The sequence below is a fragment of the Chlamydotis macqueenii genome, chromosome 4 (genome assembly GCF_036417535.1).
Source record: "Chlamydotis macqueenii isolate bChlMac1 chromosome 4, bChlMac1.mat, whole genome shotgun sequence".
NCBI lineage: Eukaryota > Metazoa > Chordata > Aves > Otidiformes > Otididae > Chlamydotis > Chlamydotis macqueenii.
The window spans coordinates 25,251,485-25,273,556 of NC_141559.1; the positions used below are offsets into that span (position 1 = coordinate 25,251,485).

General features: G+C 40.1%; 2 protein-coding genes and 1 long non-coding RNA gene across 4 annotated transcripts; 1 reads left to right on the forward strand and 2 right to left on the reverse strand.

Moving 5' to 3' along the window:
- On the reverse strand, nt 1-4,297 carry GAR1 (GAR1 ribonucleoprotein). Of its 2 annotated transcripts, XM_010118546.2 has the most exons (6): nt 4,090-4,297; nt 3,855-4,009; nt 2,205-2,264; nt 1,669-1,804; nt 1,002-1,097; nt 1-646 (listed from the first exon to the last, which is right to left on the reverse strand). In XM_010118546.2, the coding sequence occupies exons 1-6, from the start codon at nt 4,286-4,288 to the stop codon at nt 633-635; spliced, it is 660 nt and encodes a 219-aa protein (XP_010116848.1). In that variant the 5' UTR covers nt 4,289-4,297; the 3' UTR covers nt 1-632. The 2 variants fall into 2 exon arrangements, with proteins under 2 accessions (XP_010116848.1, XP_086603635.1); XM_086747509.1 differs by lacking the exons at nt 1-646; nt 1,002-1,097 and adding an exon at nt 1,112-1,175.
- Nucleotides 4,298-5,720: 1,423 nt separating this feature from the next.
- Nucleotides 5,721-20,307, forward strand: CFI (complement factor I). Its single transcript, XM_010121651.2, has 12 exons — nt 5,721-5,782; nt 7,290-7,608; nt 8,932-9,076; nt 10,412-10,590; nt 11,565-11,675; nt 13,246-13,362; nt 14,248-14,286; nt 14,787-14,890; nt 15,519-15,634; nt 16,399-16,673; nt 17,790-17,891; nt 19,835-20,307. Exons 1-12 carry the CDS (start codon nt 5,723-5,725, stop codon nt 20,050-20,052), a joined length of 1,785 nt encoding a protein of 594 aa, XP_010119953.1. The 5' UTR covers nt 5,721-5,722; the 3' UTR covers nt 20,053-20,307.
- LOC147600860 (uncharacterized) lies at nt 17,258-21,944 on the reverse strand. Its single transcript, XR_015258409.1, has 3 exons — nt 21,135-21,944; nt 20,757-20,954; nt 17,258-17,498 (listed from the first exon to the last, which is right to left on the reverse strand). It is a non-coding gene; the product is annotated as an uncharacterized LOC147600860 (long non-coding RNA).
- Between the last annotated feature and the right edge of the window lie 128 nt (nt 21,945-22,072).

The following is a 22,072-nucleotide window of genomic DNA, read 5'->3' on the forward strand; positions in this document are numbered from 1 at the left end:
TGCCTTAATGCCTTTGGCTTTCATTGAGATTTACACAAAAGAAATCCACAAAATATCCTTTGCTATCTTTCTTTCCTTTTACACATTATTACATATAAAAAAAATACAACACAGAATTTTGAAGTTTAGTTTGTAAAAACAGGTTCACAAAGGTTGTTTAAACGCTATGTCCACTTTAGAGCAACCCAGAAGATTCAATACAAAGAGAGGATGAGAACTAGGGATCAGTCACACATAGGTAACGGGTTCGTACTGACAAATGGGCATGTAGTGAAACCCGTAGGGTTTTTGAAAAAAAAAAAAAAAAAAAACATTTCTATTGATTGTTTACTCCAAACTCCAACAGGAAGTCAAGTATTGACTACGCCACTTGTCAGAAATAGTTTAAAAATAACATTGAATCCTGACTTTTTAAAAAAGTTCAAAGTATACTCTGAGTAGTCTTCAGTTGTTCGCCTGGGGCTATGCTCTCTTCACATGTTGAGTCATTAAATGTAAAAATAACTTCATTATACAGCTTCAAGTTCTTCATAAAAAGAACTTTTTCAGGGTCCTTTACAAAAATTATTCCTTGTTCTTCATTTCTGAAGATGATATGGTAAGACAGCAGGGAGATACTGATGGCTCCATTTTTAATGTCCTCTTCCTATTCAAAGAGTGAAGAAAAACACACCGAACAATTCACATCTTAGATGCATTTAAAGCAAATAAATTGTATATATAACACTAAATGAGTTGACAGAATAAAATAATTTATCATCATTGTCTGTTCTCACAGTCCTTTTTGAATGCAAAAAACTAGCATGGTCTTACACAAGCATAAAGAAAATGCAGAATACTGCACTTCAGCTTAAGCTAGCTACTGTGATGCACAGAAACTTTTTGCATGAAACTATAAACATCTATAAGAGATTAAAAAAATAAAGCATTCTGTTTAACATTTAAAAACTTCAGATATCAGAAGCCATTCTTATTAATAAATGTAAAAACCGCACACTCACCCCGAAAGCCGCCTCCACCACCTCTTCCTCCTCTGAATCCTCCTCCTCCACCTCTTCCTCCTCTGAATCCTCCTCCTCTTCCTCCTCCAAAACCTCCTGAATATAGAAAAGAAATTACACTTGAGGAGATACAAATTCTTTGTTATGCATGACAACTTTTTTCATTGGCCGTTTCTGAAACAAAAAGAACAACAATAAACCAGAAACTGTCACTTGCTGGACAGTTACTAGGTCAATTATTACACTAGTGCCTTGTCTCTTCTAGGGATCATCTACAGCATTTTAAGTATTTTTTCATATCTGATACACAATGTCCAAAATTCTAAAGACACTAACAAAACTCTACAATAACCTTCTTTCATGAGAAAAATCAGCGTACTCTCCTCCCTATGCTTTGGAGCTATTGCTTAGCTAGCTACAGAAGCCTAGGTCTTGCCATTGGAAAGATATCCCTGTCTCTTCCATTGAGTCATCAAACAGAAACACGCATAACATTTTTCTTTCCAAGACAACTGTTGATATTCAAGTACTCAACTGCAGCTTTACAAAAAAAAAAAAAAAACAAAACACCAAACACAAATCCAAAACACAAACAAAAAAAACCCCAAACAACCCACCTCACACCGAAAAACCCAACATTCTGCATCTTTCATTTCTGAGATCTTACCTCTGCCACCGCCTCTTCCTCCTCCACGTCCACCACCACGTCCTCCTCGACCACCTCCTCTAGGAGCACCTTTTTCTCCAGGAGGCCTTGGCAAAAATCTCTGAAGGGGTAGCAGCTTTGCTGGATCAATGTAAAACTGCAGGAAGAGAGCTCCATTAGGCTTTGAAAATACCAAGGCTGAAGTGCACATTAGTATCTCCGTTTAACAAATATCCATAATTTGGTCTTAACCCTTTATATCAAATTGTCCTGTGCAAATAGCCAAATAAAGAAATACATGACTGTGTTACAAAGTTATTAAAATACAGATTATATTTGCATGAGTTTGATTTGTTACACCTTTTTTGTGGGGTGGGGAGAAGGAAGAACAAGGCAGATACAAAAAAGTGAAAAGGAAGAGGAAATTATGTTTACAAAGGTCAACTTACTTTTAAAAGTTAATAAAAACTTAATAAAGCTTTTATTATCTGATAACATAGAGTAGATTTACCTAACTGATGATATATAGTTGAATTCTATTATTGAGATTGGCTAACCTTTTGCATTTTTTTAAACGAAGAGGCTCTCATGTTCTCAGACAGTTTCACTGAAAAATACTGTTAGTTTCTTTAAGGAACATAGCAGGGATAAAACATTAGAAATAGTAATTTTGTTACTGTATGAAAGGCACATTCGGATATTTTCTAAATTAGTATTTTTATACTGAATTAGTATTTTTATATGTCAGGCTGGATGAGGCTCTGAGCAACCTGATCTAGTCGGGGATGTCCCTGCTCCTTGCAGGGGGGTTGGACTAGATGACCTTTATAGGTGCCTTCCAACTCTAACCATTCTATGATTCTACAATTTTATAAATGAAGCTAAACATAATCAGCACAAATTAAAAAATACAATTAAAAGATCAATTTTTCTCGGGGTTTTTTTCATAGTTAAAAATATGGTATTTTGTGGTAACATCGTTTTTCCTTCCATGTATTAAGGCATAAGGAAGAATATACCACTGGAAAGAGTACATAAAAAAGTAATTGTAAACAAACAAACTCACTATTTGTATAGCAAGTGTCTACCCCTTTGGCCCCAGGGTGACATCAAGGCATAGATGTTGCAGGGGGTCTGCTACTGCTGCTGCTGGGTAGTACAACTCCCTGGCTGTGAAAAGATAAGAGTCAGCAGGGGCTGCTGGGCCAACCACACGCCCATCCTCATCCTACAGTGAAGAGACAGACACTCTCTGTTTCCCCACATGCGGTCTTGTATGAATCCTTTAGCTCTCCAGCGTGCAAGGACTTTGGTATGCAGTTCCTAAGATCAAATAGAGCTGCTGGCCAACTCTTGCTTAATTAAAATTCAAGATTAAAATGGGGAAGCACGGAGCTACAAAATGCAGTAGCACATTTTCTTAATATGTTATTGTAAGAAAAAAAAAACAAGTTTCTGAAATTCAAATAATTCTGATACAAAAAGAAAATCTGTACATGAATATATTCAGAGCATGAGAGTGATTTAAAGTTGCACGTTTTACTTTACATTTAATGTGGGAGAGGAGAATGCATGCAGCTAGTTACAGATGCTCAACCAACCAACACAGGCTAAGTTGTACGGTCATGTTAAACGGTTACTCCCTGAGTTGTCCTGTTTTTGTCATGCATTCTGTCAATCTGGTAGCGACAACAGAACAGACTCAGCACCTCTGTCTCAACAAGCTTACTTTGCAAGAGGACAGTCTAGCATAAGCTCACTTTTATTGGCAGTTTAAGTAATAAGCTGGACAATGAGCAATATGACGTCCAAGCACTAACTCACTTTTATAATTAAGTCAGAGCATGAGCAAGGTCACCTAACGCACAAAAAAAGCCCCTCTCCCTTGATCCAACTTTGCTATAGGTGAGTAACTTACAGCAGAAAATTTGGTCAAGTAGCTAGAAAAACATCTGCTAGCACTGCTACTGACTGAAGACCTCTGCCTGACATAAGATACTGTGTCACGCTGAAAAAGCTTTAAGGTAGGCACTCAGCATGAATGAGGCACCTACTGACACCAGGAGTTGCAGCTACACTTATGACTGTTCACACCTAACTGGTAGTCAAGCCTTGAACTATTTTGAAATCCTAGAGAAATTACATTTAAAAACCAGTCAGCCTCTTAAAAACAAATATGGAACATCACACATTTTTTTGAAGGATACAAAATCTCTCAGCTGCCCGAAGATTTCATCCACTTTGCCAATCTGTTCCTTATTATCCAAGTAGACTGGGGCATTGAAATAAGGCACCTTGTTTTCTTCTGTTTTACATTTACAAACAAGGTCATCTTCACACGGATGCATGAACTCTCCCAATACTAAAATAAAGAACAAACAAGCTAAAGATCTGGAGCAGCCATTCTAAATTAAATAAACATAAACTTTTCATGTAACTTACAAACTACCCTTTCTGGAGGCCCCTGGTCATATCCGCCTCTGTTGAAGCCTCCTCTTCCACCTCCCCGTCCAAAGCCACCTCGTCCACCACGATTAAAGCCACCTCTGTCACCGCCACCTCCTCCACGATTGAAGCCACCTCCTCCACGATTGAAGCCACCTCCTCTTCCTCCTCCACCTCCTCGTCCACGAAAAGACATTGTCTACAACCTCCTAAATTGTGGGCAAAAATCACATGGAAAAGATATTTCACATTGGATTTGGTGTACGAGTTAAGGTGTCCTGACAGCCTTGTTTGTGAATTTAACGCTTAGCCGTTTCACTCCTCACTAAAAACATGCGGGCGCACGAAAAACCAAGTTTACACCTAAAAAGTCACCCACTGCAACGCCTGCCTGTAACAAGTGACTTAGCAGGGACGGCGCGTTTTTCACTCACATCTGGGGGGGCTGAACGTGGCGCTCTCCAGCCCCAGCCCCGCGAAGGAGCGGCACAAAGCGAGAGCACACCCGGCACCCCACGGGGCACCAGGGGGATCCCCGCGAAGGCCGCCCGCCCGCCCGCAGCCCCCGGCCCTCCCGCATGGCTGCCACCAGCCCTCGGGGCTGCGGGGCGGGAGGGGCGGCGCGGCCCCGCCGGCACCCGGGCGCTCAGGAACGGCCGCCAACGGCTCTGACCCCTTCCCGCCTCTCGAGCCCGACCTCCACGCGCACGCCGTCCCTGCCGCCGCCACACTGCCGCTGCCGGAAACGAAGCTGCCTGCCGTAAACGAGGCGGCACCTCCGCCCGGCACTGTCGCAAAAGGGGCCCAAGGGAGGCCGTCCCCCCGCCACGGCGCGATGCGGGCCGCCCGCAGGGACGGATTCCCCGTGGGAAAGGGGGTGCTGCCGCAGGGAGCCGGGGCTCCTGACCCCTGACCAGAGACCTGGTTCCGGTCCGAGCGCAGGGGGGTGATACCCAGAGCGAGTGCCTCTGCCTGCACTCCCCCCGCCCGGGTGTCGGGGAGCAGCTCTGCTGCCGCCCTCCGCACTGACCGGCGGTTTGGGGGGTAGGGGTAGCTCTGCTGGCTGTAATTAAAGGTTTCCTGGAAACCCACTTTGAGAAGAGTACTTCAAGCGTTTGTCAAATACTTGAAAATTCTCTATACAAATGGTGTGATACGAGCGTCTAATCCAGCTGAGTACATAATGGACATTACATGGATATGAGTGTTCCTCTCTCTCCATATACAGCATGACATATATATCTCATATAAAAACAGATTTATCTTTTACAGTAATCCGGCAAAGATAAATGGCTACAAGCAGAAGAACCAGTGTGATGATTCAATCAGTCTCCTCTGCAAAAGAAAGGATATGTGTACCCTTAATAAGTGCTTCCTTTTAATCATTTACTTTAAGGGCTCTAATTCTGTTATCTCATCTTGCATTTACAGTAAAACCAGTTAAATTAAGGCGGGATCCTTTTGGAGAGACCAGATTTATCAGTTAATAGTTGAGGCTCCTGAACTTTATTTCTAAACACACTTTAAAATATTTTACTAATGGTTAAAAATTAAACACAAATCTAACAACTGACATTCAAAAGAATCCCAGCCAGAGGAATTTGTCTACAAAGAGAGATAACATTTCATCATGCGAGTGGTCCCAGTTTTCTTGGTTTTCTTGTCTCTTTTATGTTTTTGTGGATTACAGGTAAGAATTTATTTTACTGTGGTAGCAGTAATTTATTTTTTTAAAAAGACAGTTTAAAAAGCAGTTTATTTTTACAGAAGTAAAGCCAGTTGATTTTTTTAAGTTTCCTTTCATGGTATTTGTGTTTCATACATTTGTTTTAGCCCAGGTTGAACATTAGAAGCGTGCTACTTCTCTTTAATGTATTGAATCTATATGGGGTTTATGCTAACAAGCTTCTGGAAAAGATTTTAGTCATGATCCTATCCTAAACCCAGTCTGCATGTGTGGTTGACCACAGAAAGGTGCTGCAATTTTCCTTGCCCCCCTTTTCTGAGAAATGAGATTACCATCTTCTAACATGGCAACATGGTATATTGTACTGCCTGAAGTTTTGCTGCGGAATCTGTTCTGGCAGAAGTGTCCCAGAAATCCCAGAAAACCCACCTCGGCTAAGCGTTCAGCATGCCCCAAGTCTTTTAGAGAAACCCTTAGATAAAAATCAGCACTTTTGTTCCGATTCAGGAGAAACTCCTAGCACAATACTGGAGTTACGCCAAGACGGATCTGGCTCCCAGTTTGGATTCTACTAACCTGAGAACAGCAGAAAGACTTTAGTAAGATTATACAACCATTAAAAGGGGTTTTGTTGGATTAAATTCTGCCCCAACATCACCCCCACTGACTTTACTGTGGCCAGGATTTCTTCCCAAGAACTTTAAACTTCAGCTCTATAGATTTAGTGGACACAGTCAAAGCTGATAAATCATATTTGAGGACTAACTTTTCTCTCCCATTTTTTTGTACAAAGTCTATCCATATATATTTTTTTTTATGTTTCAACATTCTTCCTACCCATATTTCTCAGTGAGCAAAAGCGTTCAGCCAGCAACAAAGTCACCACAGCGCTGCACGAACACAGGCGCAGAGTCACTGACCTAGACGGTCAGAATCTGTACTTGCAGTCCAGTGACAACCAGCAACCACACTGCAAATCCACTGCTATGCAAGATAGAGGAAAAAAGCTGATAAGGAAGTGCAATTAATTGCCAGATTTCTTTAAGATACTTATACGTGTTACTTCAGCAGTCACACAGTGAAACAAATAATTAATTTTAGATTTCTTTATTTTTCTGGTGTTTAAGTCCCCTTATGTTTTCATTTGTTTACAATCTCATTGCTGTGGTGTGTTACCATTGGCTTAAAAAAAAAAAAAGTTTATAATCTGCTGTGCACTTCAGCTGATGTTTGAAGAGTAAAAAGTATAGTTTGTGGGAGACCAGTAAGAGTGAAGATCACAGCAGGTGAATGATCTGAAAAGAAAAAAAAGTCCAGAACTGAGAAAGACGAGGTGACCCAAGACAAGGGAATAAAGACTATAAACGATATTCAGCACTTTTGTGCTCGTAAGATAGGAAAAGGCTTAAGAACAAACACTTTGTTAAGGTCAGTAAAGTGATCTGCAGTACTCTTGGTGCAATTCCTAATCTTGCTCCCTTTTTAAAAAAAAAAATTTTGTGCCTTGCAGAATGCAGCATCTAATGCTGAAGAAAACCAGTTTCAGCAGGTTGAGTCTGCCCAGCCAGCTAAGCAAGACACATACCTCATGGGAGAATGCTTAAGCAACCAATACACACACAAGTCCTGTGAGAAAGTTTTTTGTCACCCATGGGAACGATGTGTGGAGGGAAAATGCCTTTGTAAGCTTCCCTACCAGTGCCCAAAAAATGGCTCTTCAGTTTGTTCTACCAATGGAAAGTACTTCCATACTTACTGTCACCTAAAGAGCTATGAGTGTCAACGTCCTGAAGCAAAGTTTCTGCACAAGGGAAAATGCGTGCTTACAGGTATTAACACCTCCTTTTCCAAAATATATCAGTCAGTCATTTGTGGCCAAGGAGATGCTTACTATTTACAGCTCAGGAAGTCTGTTTATTTCCTTGTGCTAGTAAAAACATGAAACAGAAAATGAGAAGTCATTGAGAGTGGGCAGTATCTGTTGATTTTCGTAAAATTAAAGTGATTGACAGGGCCAGGACGCCCTGCTGCTGGTAGGTTGCTCAAATCATCAGGTAGAAAGGGAAGAAATAGACACAGGAAAGAGCCCAAAGGTTACCAAGCAGTGTTGATTACGGTGGGAGGCTCAGTGGGAGACAACAGTAGCAGAGAGGCTATCTTTCGGAGGGGGACAGACCTCACAAGAGCAAGAGTCCAAGAAATGAAGTCAAGCTGCTGAGGTGTGTCTGGGAGTGCATGGGGAGAAGGTGTGCCATGTTCACCTCAACTGTCTTGCACGCTGTGGCTTTCATCAAAATAGAACGCTATTGCCCTGCAAACCAGTGACAGTTTGTGCACTGACAAGGAGATGTTTGTTCTCGCCTGCTTTTCAGGCTGAACCAAGCTGCTTTGTCGGCTCAACCTCTGTCTGAGTGCGGGGAGAAATGGCTCCTAACTAGGCAGGTGGCCTCTCTTAGCAATAGGAGTGGCTATTCCTACCCGTCCACCAGTCCCACCTCCACCAAATGCAGCAGGAGCAGCAAGCTGGGCCCAGGGCTCCCCTGGCCAGTCTCTGTCCCAGTACCATCCCTCTCTTTCCCCACAGAAGCAGCAGTTCAGCTCATGACCCTCAAGGTGGCAAAATTCAGTTCTGCCTATCACACTGAAAGGGATCAGAGCCTCCATGTGTTCCTAGTGCACTCTCTATGCAGCTTCACTAAGTTAAGCTGAGAACCTTAGCTCCACCATAAACAGTGGAAGTTTTGCTGCACGGGTACCAGAAGCAGGATCTGGCTGTCACACTTGAAGTGTTACTGGTTGGTTATCAAAAGTCCTCTAGTGAAAGACATTATACTAAGATGCAACATTTCCTTGGTAGGCCTCCAGGTACTCTTAGCTGGTAGGAACCATCACCCTCATTTGTCCCGAAAGCGGTATATTTTGAAAAAGTGGCAGGCTCAAAGCCACAAAGTTAATCCTTAGAAAAATCAGGAATAATACCTGAAGCTTCAGATTCCCAATCTACTCTTCTTTTAATTTGAACTTTAGCTCTGTGGTAATTCGAGCTAAACCATCACAAGCTGTCAAATCCTGATTTGTTTCTGTGCTATCTTTCCACTAGACACATCTCTATAATATGATTTTATTTGGGATTTTTTTTTTTTTTTTTTTAGAAACGTTTGCAATCTCCGTGGGCCAAGGAAATTCAAGTTTGCTTCAAGTAAAACCTGTGAATCAAATGAACTATTTTTTTGTATGTGATAGTGAGTGGACTATGAATGAAGCAAACGTGGCTTGCAAGCACCTTGGCTTTGAATTGTAAGTTGTGGGTATTTATCTCTGCATAACTGCAAGGGATCTGAAAAAGTAGCGATGCTTCCATAAGCGTCAGTCACAGTCAGCCAACAGCTAAGACAGAAAACTAATGAACAATGTATTTGCTACAATATTCTGATAAAGCTTCTTAAATTTACATCCAATAGTGAACGCCAAAACATTGATTTCTGTGTTGTATAACAGATTACAACTATACAAATCATAATTGTTTTACTTTTAAAATAAAGCTGAAGACCAATGCACAGGTTTTCTCTCAGGTCTATGTAAGGGAAAGTGCATAGATGGACCACTCCCAGGTAGCTCTGAGCAATAACCTGCATGCAGAGAAAAGTTTCTTACGCTACCTGACAACAAGGTACAGCTCCGTTTTGCCACTGACACCAGGCAGACTAACATGAACCGGAACACAGCTGTTTGTTCTTCACCCATTGCCCCTGCTGCCATTGCTTGCTTTGTTCCCCAGGAACAGCTGAAGCCATGCAGAGCTTGTTCTTTTTTCTGTGACCACACTGATGACCTGAGTGGCACACCCAGCTCGCCCCAGAGTCAGCTCTATGTCCTGTACATAATAATTTTACACATACACAACTAATTCAACCTAGTCAGGTAGGGCTCCCTCCCAAACCCCACCTGAAGACTAAAAATGCTAGTGCAGTGCCCTCAGTTGTCCCCTCTAGATAAGAAGCAAGTATTTCCTAGTCTTGATCAGTATCTCTTTAGATAGCAGAGAAGGGTTTGTCCTGGGACAGAGCATTCAGCCCCGGAGTCCCATTGTAAGCCTCTCTAGTTACTTATTTACTTGATCTGTGTTTCTTTAAGGTAGGGTACACATACACTGTTAGGAGGATACCGCTCAGGTAAAACCAAGGGAGATAAAATTTATTCATTCCAACCTTGCAGTGGCCTGAGCTTCCTCAATATGCATTGGCTTTGACGACACCAAGGGTACTCAACCCTATGCAGGATGGTTTCCAAATTATGGCTCACGCAGAGAGAGATCTGAGCTTACAAGTTTTGCTACATAAGGAGACTTTTCTGTCCATCATGATACACAGTGACTGTCATAGAGCTACATATGGATTTAGAAACAGTTCTATGCAGCAACCTGCAAAAATCAGCATTTTGTTTTACTTTTCCTTGCAAAGCAAACATCTCCTACTTACCCCTAGACCATTCCATGGGAAGTTTGCTCTTTCTCTTAGCCATGACGAAAATCCTTTAACACTGAGGAAAATCATATAAATTCTAAACAATAGAAGCAGTAGACAATCCATTGTGAAATTATATAATTTGTTATTATTATTTATATCTTCACAGAGGTGCTGAACATTACCAAGCCAAGTCCAGCATTACTGATTCTGCCTTAAATTTGTTGCACTGTCTGCAAATAACTTGCAGGGGCCTAGAGACAAGTCTTGCTGAATGTCACATAGAGATGAAATCAAGATATAGTAATGTGGGATTTGTTAACCTCCAGTGCCAGGAAAAGCTCCGAGGTTAGTAGCTTTTTTTTAGTTTTATATCTGTTTGGAGTTCCTACATTTTAAGATTACCTTAAATAATTGTGACGTAGTTTGCTGAAATCTCCATCACAGCAAACCTGCACTGAAACCTTTTGATTTTTTTAAATAATCCTTTTGCAAACTTTAAGACAATGGAGGCACTCTTGAGTCAAGACAGTCTTGAGTTTATGAGTTTGGAAAATCACAGATTTTTACAGATATTTACTAAAAGCAAATATATTTCACCCACAGTTCTGTTTGTTCCCCCATTCCTTCCAAGGGTACTGAGGTATATTGTATCCCACAAGTCTTGTCTCTCACAGGTTAACTGGTGAGGAGACAGGTGACAAACTCCCACTAACCACTTTGTCTGTGAGGGAGATCAATTGGGACACTAGTAGCACTGTAGTCAGACAAGCATGACTATGGTGGAACTGCTCGTGTCTTCTGAAGAGTTTTGTGACTCCCCAATTTCTCACTGATATAAGGGGAATCAAGTCCTTGTTTTGACTTCTAATAGCTTTATTTTCTCTGTAGTGGGCTTTCTTTGGCACTGATAAACATCAGCCTGAGGCTAGGAGAGCTATGAATCATCTCAGGTTTTTCTTATGCCACAGACTCTTGATGACCTCCTTCTAGAGGGGGAACTTCCATCATCTTAATCACTTGAACCATTTACACTGGGTTTGAACTGATGTTTTCTGGTTTAGTCCTTGTCTGGAAAAAATTAAGTTCCCTTTTGCCAGGCTACTGCAAGTTGGAGGAGGAAAATAAGTGGTTACATAGCTTGATGAGAAGGCGATTAAGACAATAAAAGAGACTCCTATTTACATTACTGGGCCCCAGAATGCCTACTGTTGCTAGGCCAAACTGCTGATAGAATAAAATGCACAAGCAGAATATTTCTGTGGGCTGCTAGGAAGCTATAGACATTTCCACACTAACTGCATTTTCATCATGCTGCACAGCTTGTTCAGATGGTGAGTTTCATTGTGTCAACAAGAAATGCATTTCTCTGAATAAAACCTGTGATGGAATCAATGATTGTGGAGACCTAAGTGATGAACTGTGCTGTAGAGGTAATAATTTCCTTTCTCAGCTCTTTCAAAATAATTTCAGCAGAAAGCCACCCCAAAGAATTTTTATAGTAATGTAACAGCTAAAGTCCTAAAGTATCTCTTTTCCAGTAAGTGACTATATTAAAGCAATCAAACCATAGTCTATGTATACACAAGTGCAAAAGAAGTAGGCAAAATACAATTTTTTGAAGCAGGCAAGTGATCTCTGAGAATCTGGACTTCCTCAGAGGATGATGAAATACAATGAGATTATTTAGGAGGCTGTTAAACATTGATACAAAAAAAAAAGAGACATGTTAGAATAAAAATTTATTTTGAGCTGGGAAAAATCAATAGTAATTAAACAAAGGGACTGTTTTTCCAATGAACTATCTTTAAACCAAAATAAGATCTCTCTTAAATTTAATACTAATGCAAGATTATCCATAGAATATCTGTGAACAGTTCCCGTCACATTGCTTGTTCATGAGCAGTCATTCTTTCAGCATCTGCAATTTCAGCTGTAACAATTTTGATTAGAAACAAGGAAAGGATCTAGCATGACCTGAATGCAGAATACTTTCAGAAGTTGGGCTTCAGGTGCCAAATGGTAACATGGGTTACAAATCTCATCATTACCCCTAAATAACCTTAATTTCGTAGTTTTACAATTGTCAGTAAATTTAATCTGATAATAGTGGAAATACATTCACAGGCATTTTAGAAAAAAAATAATAAATACCCGTGGCTTCATACATTTTGAGGACATTTATTTAGATTTCACTCGACCAAAATAGTGCTGTTTCAGCTGTATGGGCTGAAAACAATGCTTCCTGGAATCAAAATAAGTCTTTCAACTGAGCTCATTGGTCTTTGGATCATATTGGGACATCTGGATACTTTTAGAGAACTATCTTATTTTCTATTAAAGACATGTCCTTAAATAGTAGATTGACATAAGATTATAAAGTAGCTCAAAAAACTCTGCCATAAATTCAAGCACTGCTTTGCTTTTAATAACAAACAAAGTGATCACAGGAATTGAAAGGAAGGAGGTTCTCAGGTTTATAATAATGTTTCATAGAATCGAGAATTTTAGAAGAACTTACTAAATCCAGTATCTTCAAAATAGGGCTCTTGATTCCTAACAATGCATTTAGGCATTTAGTTCATTCAACCAAAAGCCAGCTTGGACTCTGATTTTGAAGGGGAAATTGGACCCGAGCATCAAAAATTCCTCATTTAAGATGATCAGTAATGCTGGCAAAACTGGAGGTGCTTTAGCTGAGGTTAAATGTGTTGTAGATTAAACTGGTAAGGAGTGATACCAGGTCTAAAAGTACAGAACTGAACTGGTAACAGATCCAAATTTTTTAAGTCTTAAAATTTCAAGATTGTAAAATGAGGAGAGCCAAGTATTAATTTCGTGTTATACTTACAGAGCCTGCTTTTGTGATCTATTTGTGAACAGCCAAGTCCCATATAACACGGATATTATATTGTGTTTATATTTTAAAAAGCTCTCTGACTGTGTGAAGTTGCTGAATCATATGATCCTGTGATTTACACTTGTAATTTTGCTGTATTACAGAATGCAGAGACAACAGTTTCCACTGCCGGTCAAATATCTGTATTCCAAATAAGAATGTCTGTAACAAAGAAATTGACTGCCTCACAGGAGAGGATGAAGCTCGAGTTCTCTGTGCAGGTTTCCTTCTCAAAGATGTTTTTGTTTCTTTCCTTTCGTTCTGCTCTATTATAACCAGTGACTACACAATGCATATTATTAAAATATTTAACAGATTAGCAAAACCAAAATGCATGCAATAGTCTTCCCAATGTTATGTTATGCATAGTAGGAAGAAAAAGTTATGTAATTTTCCTCCTTTTCCTTCTAGAAAAGAATAGCAAGAAAACTAAAGGAAGGAAGAAACAGATGATGTTTTAGGAGGCTTAAGGCAGATTATGTCTTTTGCATACATGGCCATCTGTCAAACTGGTATCTCCTGTTTGTGAAGAAAGTGTAGACAGAGCAGGCAGGAATATTTCATTCACAGACGAGGAATTCAACTAGTTTGTCAAAATAATATTTCTTCTGTGCTGCTCCCCTCACTGTTGAAAATATTTTGCTTTGTTTTGAAATCAGAATGTTTTTTCTTGCTCAGATAAGAGACAAAGTCTAAAGCCAGAAAGTAAACACTATTGGTAAAAGGTAATTGGTAAAGGTAAACTGAACTCTAAAGGTAAACATTACTGTCAGTAACATGCAAACAGATCCAATCCTCAACCTCCATTTAGGAACTGAATTCAATGGGCATTTTTTTTTTAATAAAAGTTGACAAACCAGATTCAGGAAGCATTTAATTTACCTCTCATGTTTAATACCCTCTCTTACCCTGTTAAAGGAGGCACACACGACACAACAGCAGCATCTAAATTGGAAAAAAAAAAAATCCTGTTACTTAATGCTCCTTTGGGCTTTAGAAAGCTCCAAAAGGTTGATGGGGCAGGAGGAGGAATTTCTGTTTTTTCCTAGTGGAGGAGAATGGGATATATTTGCCAACATTTTTAGTATTTTGTTATTCTACTACAGGCAAAGACAAAGGTGCTGAAAATCACAGTATGGATGAAGGTAAGTGTAACTAACCCTCCAAAAACAACAGCATACCCTCTTATTAGTGACTTTCTAGCTACCAGCCAGCTGGCCAGATCCAGAGCACTCAGATATTTGGACTTAGTGATTTAGTAATATGCACACTGGGGCTTACTATTTGTCTCGCTTTCCAGTAATTTCAAGAATGCCAGAATAATTCATCCTAGCTGAGGACCCACATCTGCATGTTTTGGCAACTGGTGGACATAAACTCTCAGCAAAACTAGAGGAAGTGCTTTAAAATAATTTGCTTGAACGCAAGCAGCAGTGAAAAATGAAGAGAAGTAAAGTGGTGCTAAGACACAACCCATCTTGCAAAAAGCGAAAACAGATAGCAAAATTTTTGGTCTTTGCTTTCCTGCTACTTCAGCTACTGGCATATTCACAGCTCTCAGATTTTCAAGATAAAGATAAACCTGTCTCCAAATAGAGAGAATGGATACCTGAATTCTGAGGCACATTTTTCCTTTTTGTTAAAGAAAGAAAAAAGATAAAGACACTTCTTCCCCAAGTACACTGCGGTCTTACAAATCATACATTAATTCGACGGAAAAGAATCATAGGTGGAGAGATTGCAAGAAAGGTAAAAAAAAACCACCTTATGAGATATGAGTTAATTCAGCATCAATTTAAATGGGCATTATTGTCCTTCTGTTAAAATGTATGGGAATTACAAAATCAGCTACAAAACTGATTTCATGTTTTGCAGCAGTAGTGGCATTGCACTGAACAAAAATAAAAAGAAGCACAATTTATAAAGTAAAATATGGAGTTGCAAAATTGAGCGTTACAGTACAAGTACACATTGAAAATGATTCAGCAAAATAATTAATACTATATCTTTAAAATAACAATTCTGACAAAATGGAATTGAAAATGCGCCTTTGAAACAGAATACAGTCAAAAATGCTATACTTGATTATACCAGGTCAGATTCTATGGCTGTTCCTCTGGCTACAAGGGATTTCATGACAGAAAGCTGGAGGACCTCGCACACAGTCAGAAGATTGAACAAAACTACTGCATTTTAGAATAGATATCCTTTATATCAAATGGAGCCCAATTCACAATTTCTGGATAGCAGATTTTTTATTTTCAATCAGATCTAGTCAAGGAGTTGAGGTGATACCAAGAAGTGTGTTTCCCTTTATGCAGTAAGAATAGTACAATTATATAATTTCACATTATTTGCATGTTTGTTGTTTGAATAGGGTGAATTCCCTTGGCAAGTGGCAATTCGAGATACTAGCAGTGAAGGTGCAACAGTGTACTGTGGAGGAGTTTATATCGGTGGCTGTTGGGTTCTGACTGCTGCGCACTGTGTCAGGTAAAAACAACAAAATGGGAAATTATTTTTGTCTTGCAAGGCAGAAAGATTGATTTGGATATTATTGCCCTTCTTAGCTACCTGTTTGCTAATTCCTATTTGTCTATTGAATAAAGCAATTTAAAACACTAACTCACCCACATTAACGACAAGGAAGATTCAGAGAAAGTAGAATATTTTGTCAGTGAATAGAAAGCTGAAAAAGTAATGTTGAGTTTGAAAAGACGGGGGCATTCTTCAGTCAGATAGTAGGCAGGCAGCAAGGGTTCACCATAAACACTTTGCCTGAAAGGGAAGATCCAAGGGACCTCCTCTCTTCTCCATCTCTACCTTGGGGAAGTCCAGGATCTATTCCCTGAGAATGTCCCTGGGGTCATATGTTCTCCAGAACAAGCAAGAGCAGACAGGGAAGATTTGCCAGTCCCAGCATCCCATCCACATCTGCTCGCTCCTCTTTCTTTCACTTGAAATCGGAGAGGCATAAATGCCTGCTTTCTCTTTGCCACAGCACTAAACACAGAGGCTGGCCTTCAATTTTTTTTTTTTTTAATTAGTTGCAGTACTCAGCAGTGAGTTTCATCTGGCTTGTATTTGCTACGCTTCAGAAAAACCTGGACATCAACTCCAGAAAGAAACTATATGGATATAATATGATTTTTTTTTCTAGAGATACTTTGATAAAATGCAAAAGTTTACAGCTAGTTAAAATATACAGTGCTTGTGTTAAGTACCAAAACATATTTCATTTCACTATTTTTTTCCAGGGCAAATCGAGTTCATCTGTACCGTGTCTGGATTGGAATGCTGGATACAATACTGCACAACAAAGAGACAGATACTTTCAGACTAAAACAACTGATAATCCATGAAAATTATAATGCATCAACTTATGAAAATGACATTGCTCTGCTGGAACTAAGAGGTTCTGTGACAGGAGAATGCTCACTGCAATACAGCACACCTGCCTGTATCCCCTGGTCAAAGTATATGTTCAAAGATGGTGACAGATGTAAGGTTTCTGGATGGGGACTAGAGAAAGGTATTTACTTTACTGCTTACTGCAAGAATGTATTATTTGTATCACTCATTGTCTAATTGTGGTGAGCTTTCATTTTGAAAAGGCTAAACAGTAGTTGCGCACAAAGCACTCAGAAGAGGCTGAGTACAGAAAACACAGGCTGTGGTTTGGCATTCGGCTAGCACTACTGGTTCTCTGTACTGTTTCCTCTGCTGTTTCAGTCACTTAGTAAATTGATCTGGAGGACACCCCTGGCTGAAAACTACCCTGACAATAAGAAATGTTCTTTTTGCCAGTCTTAAGATTTATATTAGTTGTGGAGATACAGTAATGATATTTAGCAAGTGGAAGTGAGTAGCTCACAGTGGCCCATAGTCACAGCCCGTCCTCTGTCCCCTGCCCAAGAGGATCTGAGCTGCAGCCAACAGTTACAAAACTCAGCATGTCTTGTCTCACCTGCATTTGAGTTTAGCCTAGAGAAGGTTGCACACAGACAGATAAGACAAATGGAATCACGCTTTCAAAGATTTAGGAAGCATTTGTTTTGTACCATAGTGATTACAGTGTGGCATTGGAGCTACCGCATACTGGTTGTGAGGCTTCTCCTGTCCATACTCAGTAGCAGCTCATAAAGCAAATGCAAAGTTGGGAATTACTATCAAATGGACAGAAAACAAAACAGAGAATCTCCTTAGCATTGTGAATACATAGTTCACTTGTATCTTCACTATCTGGTCCACTTACCCCCAAAAAAATAGTAGAATTGGAAAAAAGGTAACAAAGATGAGCAGGGCCACATGTCCATTTCATAGAAAACAATATAACAGTTTCCCAGTGTCTGAAAACCTTGATATGGAAAACACAGAAAAAAAATGAGGAAAGCAAGGAAAGGGAAAGGGTGAAAATGTCACAACATGAAAGTACTATATTTAACACTCCAATTAACCACTCTGCTTTTATGGGCAATGTACTGCAATTCATATGGAGTGTTAGTAGAGTTTAAGGTATCTTGCTTATAATACTGAAAATTATATTCTGTAGATAAGCAAATACATAACTTTAACTTTATAATATTAAAAGTGTCTAATATGTACTTACCATTTTTAATTTAGAAAAGTTTATTCTTTTCTTTTCTAGGTTATACCAAACAATATGTCCTCAAGTGGGGCAATGTTAATTTATTTCAGAATTGTTCTGTATTGTATCCAGGACGATTTTTTAAAAAAATGGCATGTGCAGGTAAGCATCAGTTTTCTTACTATAACTTCTCTACCATCAAACACACTCTTTATAGGACATACTGGCTGGGAATCTTTTAGACTTGCGAAAGACATTAAACCAATTGCCAAAGTATCACCATTACCAAAATGCTAGCCATTGGAGCTTAGATGCATGCACCATCATATATCAATTTATAAACAGAATTAAGATGGCAGTATGCCAAGTTCCTATGATTATGTGGGCAAATTTCAGCATGCAATTTGATTTGTTTTCTAAATACATGTGCACTTTACAGCCCACTGAACTTCCTACCTTTACTATATTTGATTCTGATTTAGCAAGATATTTAAGCAAATGCCTGTCTTAGAGCACAGTAGTAGTGACTATTCATCTGCTTAGACATTTGCTACTACCACACTGCACCACAGGAAAAATACTATTAACTTTTCAAACTAAGATTAGTCTGGCCAGGAAACCAGTTGTCACTCCTAGTATGAAAATAAGGATTTTTAATACCCATTTTTTGCTTCTCAAGTAACAAAAGCTATCACCAAATACACAACTAAAAAAAAAAAAAAGAGTATTCAACTTACAGGGCTGATAGTTTCAACTGTTCTTTAAATAAAAAATTAAAGGTACTATTTAAATAAACTACTTAATGAGAAAAATAATAACTGACTACAAAAGCCAAATCATTTGTGATAAATTCAACATGACACCTGTAAGATACTGGGTTTGTCTACTGTGCATTTTCCATAACTTATCTTCTTATCTTCAATGTATTTCAACTGATGATACTTTACCATTAAGGAACAAAGACAGTATCACATGGGACAACATCAGAAAAGGGGTATCTGGGGTTAGCTTCCCCTCCCTGATGTAAATACAAACTTTGGAATTAAGGGCTAGTATCCATGTGAGTTAGTTATAGAAGCAAATATTAATTAAATGGAGTACAGGCAATAAAATCTTGTTTTACAGGATCAGTAATTCCAACTCTGAAAAGTTCACAAAACTCTCAGTAATGCAGAGATTCAAGAAAGACATTACATTTTGAAAAACTTGGAGACTCCTGCTTAGTATGGGTTCCTTCATGCTAGGTCAATCAACCGAGCAGAAAAATGTAGAGAGGGTGTTGTTAGAAATTAATAAACTTTTACTGACGATATAGGACAAAGCATAAACCATATTCTAGCTCTGTACCTGTGTTTCTATCACATCCATCACTCCATTTTTTCATTAGCATTCTATTTGCTGAACTGCAAACAAGTAGTTCTGTGAGCACTGAAAGAGCTCTGGATCCTACACACTTGTGCCGCAGGGCCGCTATCTGATGTTGCAGAAGTTTCACACTGTGAGCGAGATCTTGCAGTGAGGGCACTTACAGACAGTTGCTCTCCCTCCCATCCCAGCATTCACATGCTCTCCTTCTTGTACCTGCCCACCTATTTTCACAAAGCTGGTAGGGAAATTAATTTTGAGGCCTGTGCCTCTCTGTACAGCTCTGATGAAACTGGCCAGTGAATCACTGGGTAGAGAGGACATCAAAGGCAGACATGTAGGGATACACATATTATGATATGTCATTTCCATAGGAATCAGCCTACAAATCTTTTTACCTTTTTCATCCCACTTTTGTTAACTTTTTATGAGCTACTTCTAATTATATAGGCAATATGGCTGAATTATTCTCTGTTGCACAGGGCAAAACAAGACTTACATCACTGACATCAAAGCAAATGAGGAGAATTTGGGCCAGCCACAAATGCAAAGAGAGGCCCTGCACTTAAAAAGAAATGAGAAGTAATAGACTGAAGAGGTTAGGAACCTCCCTTACTGGTGACCATTAGGCAAACATCTGTCAGGAAGTGACATGGACCTTAAAAACCTCCTGAGCTCTGTTTTGTGTGCTAGCTTGTATATGAACTTGGTTTTGCTTTTTATTTCCTCTTCTGCTTCAGGTACTTACGATGGCTCCATAGACAGTTGCAAAGGTGATTCAGGAGGACCCCTGGTCTGTTTTGATGCAGAAAATGTGGCATACGTCTGGGGTATTGTGAGTTGGGGCGAGAACTGTGGGGAGGCTGGTCACCCTGGCGTGTATACCAAAGTTGCCAGCTATTATGATTGGATTAGCCATCACGTGACAAGGGGTCTCATTTCACGGTATAATATCTGAAGCTCAGAAAATTAAATACTTCCTTCATATCAACCGTGCAAAAATGAACACTAATCCTTTTCTACAATCAGCAGCCATGTAACTTAGCAACTATCAGTACAAATCTTTAAATAATATATTCTGAAAATTCTTAACACTCTATGAATACCACAGTTTTGCAGAAGCCTGTAGGAAGAGAATTTTACAGTCACAAGAGTCCGCAGCAAAAGTCTCTAATAAAAGCAGGTAAATTAAAATACCTTTTTGGTTTTGTTACTTTGGGGTTGTTTTTTTTCCCCACCTTTCACATTGTATTTCAGTTGTGGTTGTTTTTTCATTTGAAATGGACAACCATACTGAAAGCAGTGGTTGGAAAATGACTGCACTGGCAATATGTGAACTTCACAGAAGACAGCAACCAGAGTACTTTAAACTTCCATCATCTCAAGGTGTGGGTCACTAGAAACCCTCAGGATGCTACCTTGCTGAATCCCCACCGCCAAGATTTGCTATTTAGGAACGCATTTAAGCATATTCCTACACGGGAATTACTTTGCTGAATTAGGGCCTTTGTAATCCTAGGGAAAAGCTGGACAGGCTAGGAAGAGCTCCCTCTTTTGTTTGACTTAATTAGCTTCTGTAAAGAACTTTTCCCACCTATTTCTTCAGTTAACTACACGTAATTAAATTCTGAGGCTGAAAAGAAAAAACAGTAGAATATTTACCATGTATCTTTCTGCTCTGCCTGTTGATCTGGAGATCTCCCAGTTTTCTTTCCATTTCCTGCTCTTCTTTTCAGTTAACTTTATCCTGAAGCCTAATATTACTATGTCCTGAGGGATTCCACGTCTTAAAGCAAAGATTTCATTACAAAAATTAAAACAAATTCCACAGGGTTCCACTTCAGCTCATCCATGAAGCACCTAGAATTTAAACACAAAATTAATATATTTAAAAGAAAAAAACAACAGGGTGTTTTAGTAAGTGAGTTCATTTTGGTCAGATTTTTTTTTCCAGTGAATTAAGACTGAGCTTTTACTGTTTAACAGATATACTTTAATTCTGCCTTTTTTTACAACCCTATCTTGCACATTTGATGTTACCTGAAACTGAATCATTCACGTGTGTAAAGGTCACTGGATCAGTTTCCTTCACAGTGATCATCGTAAAATTAGGTTAAAATTTTAACACTTCAAGTACATATTCCCTACTGCACTTTTTTGGTGTCTAAACAAGCGTGCTTTCCAAAAGGTCGTGTTTTTTCTAGCTGTATTTATTAATACAAGCTCTGCCCCAGTGTGGTTTGGGGCACACTCCTCCCATAGAGCCACCGCGCTAAGCAAGCGGCTGGCACTAACCCTGCCGTGCCTTCCGCTCAGCCCCACGGCCGCAGTATCTCAGTGGCTGGCTAGAAAACTAGCCTTTCTGTCCTTCCTCCAAAATGCTATTGCCTTCACATTTAGCAATGCCAAGTTCACCACATCTAACGCAGTCATCAAATAGAGCTTTTCCAAATAAAAAAAGGCCTGGGGTTTCATATTATCGGATAGCACCGGCACCTGCCATGGCCCTGCGCGGCCAGCACCACCGGGCTCGTTCCCTACCTTACTGGCAGACAGTTGTTCTCCCGGTTTGTATCTGGACAGGTTTGGAAACGGTCCCCCGTGGAACCAGGGGCGCCGTGACCTGCTGGAGATGGCGGCATGGCTCTGACCAAACAGCCCGTGTTGTAACAGGGCAGGTGCTAGGCCGCGTCTTGCAATGCCTCCTCTCGCCGTCTGTGGGCGGGGGTGAAAGGCTCTGCTTCATTGTGCCCCCCTCAGAGCCATCACTGATCCTTCTCTCTCTAACCCACCCCCATCCTGTCTCTGACAGGTGACTCTCAGCATTAGCCCAGGGAAAGGCAGCCGGGATCCCCTTCGCCCCCAGGGCCCCTGCGGGACGGACGGACGGAGGCGCGGCAACGGAAGGCCCCTCCCCGCCGGGCGGCCGGGGGCGGTGCCCGCAGGGACGATGGCGACGGAGACGGCGGGCCAGGCTG

Coding starts and splice junctions, on each gene's coding strand:
- CFI (XM_010121651.2), top strand. CDS start 5,723: ATGCGAGTGGTCCCAGTTTTCTTGGTTTTCTTGTCTCTTTTATGTTTT. Junction 14,287..14,786: donor AAATCACAGTATGGATGAAG/GTAAGTGTAACT, acceptor TTTTTGTTAAAG/AAAGAAAAAAGATAAAGACA. Junction 16,674..17,789: donor TGGATGGGGACTAGAGAAAG/GTATTTACTTTA, acceptor TTTCTTTTCTAG/GTTATACCAAACAATATGTC.
- GAR1 (XM_010118546.2), bottom strand. CDS start 4,288: ATGTCTTTTCGTGGACGAGGAGGTGGAGGAGGAAGAGGAGGTGGCTTC. Junction 4,010..4,089: donor GCCTCCAGAAAGGGTAGTTT/GTAAGTTACATG, acceptor TCTTTATTTTAG/TATTGGGAGAGTTCATGCAT. Junction 1,098..1,668: donor AGGAAGAGGCGGTGGCAGAG/GTAAGATCTCAG, acceptor TTCTATATTCAG/GAGGTTTTGGAGGAGGAAGA.